General features: G+C 31.8%; 1 protein-coding gene across 1 annotated transcript in view; it reads left to right on the forward strand.

The window, feature by feature from the left end:
• The first annotated feature begins 1,174 nt into the window (after positions 1–1,174).
• Positions 1,175–8,276, forward strand: part of LOC119676137 (THO complex subunit 1-like) — a 14,722-nt gene continuing 7,620 nt past the window's right edge. The window contains exon 1 of the mRNA XM_038087370.1: positions 1,175–1,831. Within this exon, the coding sequence (XP_037943298.1) occupies positions 1,175–1,831 (657 nt within the window). The remainder of the gene's footprint in view (positions 1,832–8,276) is intronic.

An 8,276-nucleotide genomic window follows, 5' to 3' on the forward strand; every position in this document is an offset into this window, starting at 1 on the left:
AAAATAATACGTAGTGCTAATTCTTAACGGCAGGCATTCATATTTAAACACTGTGAACTCTGCTGAAGATAGGATAAAATGATACTCGAAATCAACATCTGTAGATTTTTTATAATGCAGAGTGCAACAAATGCATCTGCCCTTCAGTGGAATCGTTTCGTAATTATAAGGAAGTGAGACTCTTTCATTCATCTGGCTTTCGTTAACTTAAAAAAGTCTGGACCTTATCTACCTTATCTAAAACCTTATCTAAACCTTATCTAAAAAATATTTTATATCTAAAAAATATCATATATTACAGTGCACCATTATTTGTTATGGTAATAATAAAATTTCTTTATTTATTTAAAAATATAATAAAATTATGTCAAGTTTTCAAGGTTTACCATGCTTCACAAAACACAACAAATAATATTTAATACATTGTAAAATTGATATCATATTGTTGAATATAGTAAAATTGTTTCCTAAACATAATACCTCAGTTGTTTTTTTGTGGTAGTACCATCTCAAGCCCTTTAACATTTTAACAGTGTTGTAAAGTGTTTCAAGAAAAGTAAATAAAATCGAAATAAGTTCGAATTCGCTTGAACTGTTTCAATTGTTTTGTAAGGAGTTTTCTATTGCATGGTAGCTGTTATGTCTCACGGCTCCTCACCGTTAAACAAGGAATGAAGTCGAAAAAGGATCGCATCCACTTTAAATTAAAATGCATTCAACTGAAAAATTGGTTTCATGTACTTGCCAAACTTTTCACTGTGAGTGCAAGTTCAATTCATTCGGCATGTCTCCTAACAAAACAGGAAGAGGAAAAAATTTTCTTTTCGATTGAAAACATTTCAGTAAAAACTAGGGACCATAACGAGTGAGCCTGGAAAGAAAACTATTTACATACAATTTCATTTCACCATAAACAATGCAAAAATTGCTTTCAATTGACTTTTGAAATAATTGCATTTGCAGTTTACTTTTGAAATTGTTTAGCATAGAATATCATATTTGTTGTTTCAAACACAAATTGAAATACAATAATATTAAATTTAATTATCAATATATATCCAAATACTAAGCTTCTTTAAGTAATAGGTTAAAGTTTATATTTACAATTGTAGCTAACAACATCAATTCAACAAAGATTTCGACTGGCCCCTTGGGGCTGGATTCAATAGGATTAATGTCATGCACGTGCAAATGTTGGCATGGATTAAAAGCACCAAACCTGACAACTGGTACCGGAACTGCACGCAGTAACACCGCACCATATGTTATAAATAAAAACAATTTGAACCCGAAACCGCCTTGTGCAGAGTGCAAACAGAAACCAGAACAACAACAATCAATGACTTGTATGTCTGCTCTGACGGGTAATCATAGCGGTAATTGTCTGTCAGCGCATTGTACGGCAACTGCTACACCAGCAGCAACACCATTTATGGCTGTTCCGGCAATCACAGTACCGCCGCCGGCACAAACTACCCAGCCGCAAATCGTTTTAGGCGGTATGACTGCTAATACAATGAATTCCACATTTTATCCAACGTTTGGAAACACAGCACAAAATAACAATTCCATGTATTTTATACCTTTTGCATATCCAAATATCGTTCCTATGGCCACGCCTATGCCATCACCTATGCTTTCTGCAAATACTCAACAAAATTCAATTCAAGGTTGTCCTCATACAAATGCATTAAATCATTCTAGAACATCGGGACCCACAACGACTGCAATATCGAATCGAAGACATAACGTAAACAGCGAATCGACAACGAAAAGATATGTGCCTCCATTGAAAGCTACAGTAGCAGCAGCGATATCGGAACATCAAAAAGTAAGTGCAATAATTCAGTACGAAATCCTAGTTTAAGTTGATCAAATTATTTTATTTATTTTTTTAAATTAATTAGTAAAGTATTTTAATCAATGGAAAAGATTTAGAAATTTTTTAAGGTAGTTACTAAGGTCAAATTAACCACTTAACCCGTTTTGATGTGAGATCCTATGTTCTTTGGATGATATGAAAGTTATAAGAGTTGTGAATCGAGAAGTAGTTGAACAGATTTCGCGGTCTTAGTTTGAGCATGGAATATAATGAGTTTCTTAAGAGAACAGTTCGTAGATTTTATTCTAAAAACTAAATTTATTTTGACAACTGATTTTTCAACTCCTTGAGGATAATACATTTAATATATCTAAATTATATTTATGATATTTCGATTTCAAGGTCTAGCCGAATTTTAAATCATCTAAGCAAATTACATATATACATAATATATATTAGTTGGATTGATAAATATCCGGCCTAAGTAATAAAAACACAATTTTTTTTGGAAAATTATATTAAATGCTTTAAAATAGTTCCCATCTGGCTCGACACATCGTGTCCAACGATTTTTAACATTTGGTGCCATTTAAATAATACCATTTATATAATCTTCCAAACTTTTCCTCAGTATCCCATTCTACTTCATCATTTGCTGCAAATCTCTTTCCCTTAAGCCATCTTTGGAGCCAAATCTGGAGAATACGGTTGGTGAGAAACCAATTCGTGCCTGCTGTAAAGTCAGGTAATTATCAATCCACCTAGTCAACGTTTTCTTTTTAGCTCCTTATGAAACATATCCTTTTTAGAATGTTTAATTAAATGCTGAACTGTAGTTGCTAAAAAATTTAGCACTCGTCATCTGTGATGTAAGGAAATATTTGTAAATTTCATAAGTCTATATATAATTGTTGGTCAGCAAGTGCCAGACTTTGAACTCTGAAATGGTCAAATTTGAAGCAAATGCCTAAAGCGTTCTTGTGTTTTAATATCGATGAAATTTATTATTAAACAATTGCTAACTTAATTCATAGTTTTATGTAAAACTCAACATTTATTTTTATCAAACTTATAGTAATGACACAGAACATATGTTTATCTATCGTGAAACAATTACATTAATTAAGCACATCTCAAATAAGTTCTATTGTCATTGACAATTTATATACTGTGCTCTCAAAAAACAGCTACAAAATAGCATTTTTATGATTCACATGTGGCACTAAATTGAAACTTCATGTACAAAAATGGACTTTTATTGTAAAACTTCATTCACGTTTTTATTTCGTTAATGGAATAATTCAATTAAAAACGAAAGTTGTATGAGTACATGCCCCATTATGCGCCATGCCTGGGAAGTATAACGTGTGCAGAAGAAAGTTCCATCCAAGCGATTTCAATGAGTCTTTCCTTTTGTTGCTGATCCAGAGACCGATTTTAATCACACCAATTAGATGAATAGATGTTAGTTATATGATGAGTTATTCCACTTCTGTTAATCATGTATTCATTCTCGTTGACAGTAATGCTTTGAGACGGCTTTGCTTTAATTTTTTTTTTACATTCACCGACAAAGGTGTAAAAAAGCTTTGCAAGGCGGCTATGCTATTACCATCCCCATTTTCAGGTTGTTGTAGTCCACACACATCTATCAAGCATATTACATAAAAGTAATAACGAAAAAGTGGAGGGGATTGTTTAGGAGTGTAGGTAGAATATGTAGGCTTTAAACTAAACTCAATCAGGGATAAAACGGAAAAGTTTCACCACTTTAATGGAGTGGGTCCAAAGTCTAACTGAACTCAAGTTAGTATGTGCATTGGGACATATGCACAGATGGGAGACCTCATTGGGCTTGGAAATAACTGTAGCTGGGACACATATTGCAAATTGACGCATGTGCGACAAGTAACTGTTTAACAAATGACTATATCCCGATCCCGATCTTGAAGACAGATATTCGATGGGATGGCATGGCGGTATCGAATTGAATACCGTCAGAAGAGCTGTTATTTCGACCTTACTCATGTAAGCTACATTGCAGTAGCTGTTTACTTTAAAGGGAAGGCTGGGTATTCATTGGGTATTCATTTGTGTGGGACGCACAAAATATTTCTTAGATAGCTGTGATCTTTCCATGTTCATGTTCATAATACCTATTAAGTTCTCTCTTACGGCTGTATAACATAAAGTATCACTGCCTTCAATGAGGTAAATATTTCAAATGAAGCAACAAGTTTTCAACTTCAATTTGGAGTTGTGTCTTTGAATCATCCACAATAATAGAATTCTTAAAAACAGATTAAAAATTTAAAACGCGTTCAAATATTTCTTTTACGTTATATTTTATTTATTAAATGTTTTCCAGGATAAAAGTGAAATAATAATTACAAGGTGTAACGTATAATATTCTCACATGAGTGAATCAAACTAGCTCCTTACAAAAAAGGATACTAAATATTTATTAAAATGTCTTCTGCACTTCAATCTGCATAAATGGAAATGGCAAATGCAGAGCTATCTTCCACAGCGTCATTTGAATGTGGATGGTTGTTGGTGTGTGCTTCAGCCAAGAGGAAGTGCATGAGTGCATGAGTGAGTGAATAAGTGAGCTGTAAAAAAGCCAATGCATATCCTAGCGATATAATCAACACGAAATTTTACAGCAACTACAAATAAGTAAACAAACTAACAGCACGGAATCCTGTACATAAGCCGGCCAAGGATGTGCTTGCTGTTTTGATGTGCTTCTTCTTCTCTAGTTTAAACTACATTTTTGCCTTTATTTTCTTTTTCTTCAATTCAATGACGTTTGCATTTGATATGAGAGCACGAGGCACAAAATGTACCTCAAATAACAAACAACACAAAAAAAAAATGCGAGGACTATGTGAAATGAAAAAAAACCTTGCAAAAAGTAAACATCCTCGATGAAATCTTTTTCCTTAAATTACAACGTGTAAGGTATATTTCACTTTTCTAATTCTTGTTGTTGTGTTTGTTCTTGATGTTGTTGTTGTTGTTGGGGATTTTTTTTCTCTGCTGTAAGTTCAGCAGTGGCTACCTGTGCCGTGTGTTGTGCCGTGTCCTGACGTTCAGTGTCCATTCATTCGTTTATTTGACAGCGATGCTGTGCATAACAGATAAGGCTGTCCTGATTAAGGATCTACAGCACAACACCAGCAAAGATGAAAAAGTTTCGAGGAAAAAAATTAAAAATTGTTAACAACAAAACATAAAGTACAAAAGTTACAATCGGCAATAAATAAGCTGTTGTGCGCTATATTTTTTACTTAGTCAACCTACATTAATAATGAACCATAATGCTACACAATTTTTAAACCAATCCTTAAGAGGAACATTCTTGTTGCTTGAATGGATTTACTTTAAGATAGAGATTTTGTAAGCATTTGTCGTCAAAATACTGTAAGTTAATCTGGCATCCAAACCTTAATTTTATCATAATAGGGATTGTCTATACAAGAACAGTGCAGGCGAAAGGCAATATTGTACATACTTTCTTAAATAGCTTTTAAAGGATAACCAAATTTTTTAAATTAATAATTGCATCTTTTTGAAATATATTGATTTTAATTATATACACATTATATATATGTATTGTATATATTAACCTATGTACTCGTAACACACTGTAGATTATACTATGTACATAGTAAAAGTTACTTCTCTAAAATTAAATGGAGAGACAAAAATTGTCTGCTAATCGATTAAGCCGTGGGCCGATGAGTTGATATAGAAAATCAGTTCAGGAATTTAATGAGCTAAGGATTGAATATATTATCAGAAAGAAAAGAAAGACTGAGCTGCTGGAGTCTCTGAAAGTTCAGCAATGCTACTTCAAGAATCGATTCTTTTTACAAAACATTGGCAATACAGTTCGAACCGTTGACATATTAAAAATCAAATGTGGCTGCATCGTATATACGAATTGATCTATATTACTGTATGCAAAGACGATTTATGTGTGTTATTGTGAACCAAAATGATTATATAGTGGATGACTATTGTAATAGAAATTACTTAGATAGTTCAAATCAAAAATTCATTAAATTTTCATAGTGTTAATAAGTCCATAATACTAGACCAATTTATTTTATAAGTGGGCCAATGAACTAACATTTAATAATTAAATGTTAGTTTTTTTTGTTGGAAGTGAAAGAAATTATTTATAAAACAGAAGGGTTCGAACAGTAATGAAGAACAACAACATAAATTTTAGTTAATTTATTGAAATTTAGCTGACCATATAACGCCAAGTACTCATCATCAGTGATTTTAAAAAAGTATTCGAATTTTTATTTAATTAGTTTATAATCCGTATATAATTTGTTTGGACTGCAAGTTCAGGGCTTAGAACTAGTGTCTGTCAAAATACAAACCATGACTATTCGTGTTTTCCGACAAGCTGCCTAGGCTGTACAAACTAATAATGTTCAAGTTCTAAGTTTTTTGTCACTTTATTTGTAAGTGACATTAACCGAAAGCAAGCCAGGTTGCTTTTTAAATTAGAACGATCTTATAAACTACAGCTTTATTTGGAGACACAAGTTAATTACAATGTTTTTTAATTAATAATTTAATAATTAATGTTATATATTTCAGTATCTATAGCTTAGTTAACTGAATAATTTACGACAAATTGAAGTATTAGAACCACTTTCTTGTCAAAAATTTTTTTTGTCTCTTAAGGACACCTATATCTTAAATTTTTGTTAAGCTTCATTTATTCTTCACTGTTAAACGTACAAACAAAGGATGCAATTTCTTCCACTTGTAGCATTTAGAGAAGTGTTCTTAAAAAAGATAAAATATATTATCATAATAAAAATAAATATATCACTTTCCAGTTGTTATTTCAATATATTTTCCAAAACTTGCACTACTGTTTGCTTCTTAAATAAACATACGAATATCCTTTGTGCTCATTCACATGAGCTTAAGTAGTTTTATTTATCAAAACTTTTTCTGCACATTTGAATGTTAAATATTTCATGAAATACCTTTTTTGTTCCGTTTAGAGCGCGTACACTCAAAGATCTACCAAAATCAAGCATAAACAGAAGCACATCCACATCCACATCCACTCGTATCTGACGTACGAACTGCAAGGATTTGTGTATGCACGTGTATTTCTTGTGGTCCCTGCAGGCCACATTATATTCGAGTGTCCTTATAACTTAACAATGCGTTGTTTTTCTTGTGGTTTTGTCTACTTTTTTATTGGAAGCCACAATGAAACCAAATCCATACAAAATGTGGATTTCATTCTTATTGTTATGATGGACCCGAGCAATCGTTTGGGGGCAATGAGTGAAGAAACACTCTGTGTCCAGTAACTGTGAAAAAAAGTTTCAGTTTATGAAGGAAAGTTAGAATAATAATGCATATATTTATAGCGCTAACCCACAAATTCGTTTATATTTATATACATACAAATATATATATATATATAAATACACGAGGAAATTAAAATAAAACAGATTGGCGTATATTCAGAGTTAGAAGTATATCCATAAACATATTAATAAAAAGTAAATTGAGAGATTCTAACAATTTAAAAAAGGATAAAAATTGTTTAAGGCTTTCCTATGTGGGGGACGAACCCATTAGTGTGCACTTTAAGGTAAATTCAAATTTCTTCTTTTTTAAGACTTTTATTTATGGAGTAGAGTTTTGCTTTGAGGACATTTCTGAAATATAATACTCTTAATTATAACTACATTTTTTAACTCTTAGTTTGACGTTTCATGAGCTTATTCATAAATTTAATCTGTTATTTATAGTTAATTTACTTATTCGCTTAAGAGTGCCATCGAATAATACAAATGAAGGAAGCAGAAGATTAGGTTAGGTCATACCAGCGATCCTTAGGGAATTCACTTAGGCCTATTGACCCATTGTGTTACCATGGAAATAGAAACTAGTTCTCTCAGATTCTCTCAGATATAGCAGATTGTTTTTGTATAGCCCCATGAGTATATCAAGTCTTTTCTTTAGAATTCCTCATTGAACTTAAAATCATTCTATTCTACAGTTGGTTGATGATTTTTTATTTATATAATACAAAAAGTAAATTTGTTAATAAACTTTCACAGCATATTAAAAAAACTCCAAGCTCGAACAAGCAAGTCAAGTATGGCTTTGGGTCAGTTGACTAATGAGCACTGACTCCGAGCTTCAAATTTGGTAGGGTACGACTGCAACCCTTTGTACTTGCAGTCTCAAAAAACTATTTATAGATAATTAAATAAAAGAAATAATTCCAAGACTATTGATAAGAAATATTTGGCTATGCTCGAAACAACTGTATGGTCAATCAAAAATTCAATTAATTAAATAATAAAAAAAAAATGTGTCTTGTTATAATTTACTACTCTTCAAAAATACTTCACTATTAAAATAATAGTTTCTATAAAGAAACATGGTTTATTTC

The sequence above is a fragment of the Teleopsis dalmanni genome, chromosome 2 (genome assembly GCF_002237135.1).
Source record: "Teleopsis dalmanni isolate 2A chromosome 2, ASM223713v2, whole genome shotgun sequence".
NCBI lineage: Eukaryota > Metazoa > Arthropoda > Insecta > Diptera > Diopsidae > Teleopsis > Teleopsis dalmanni.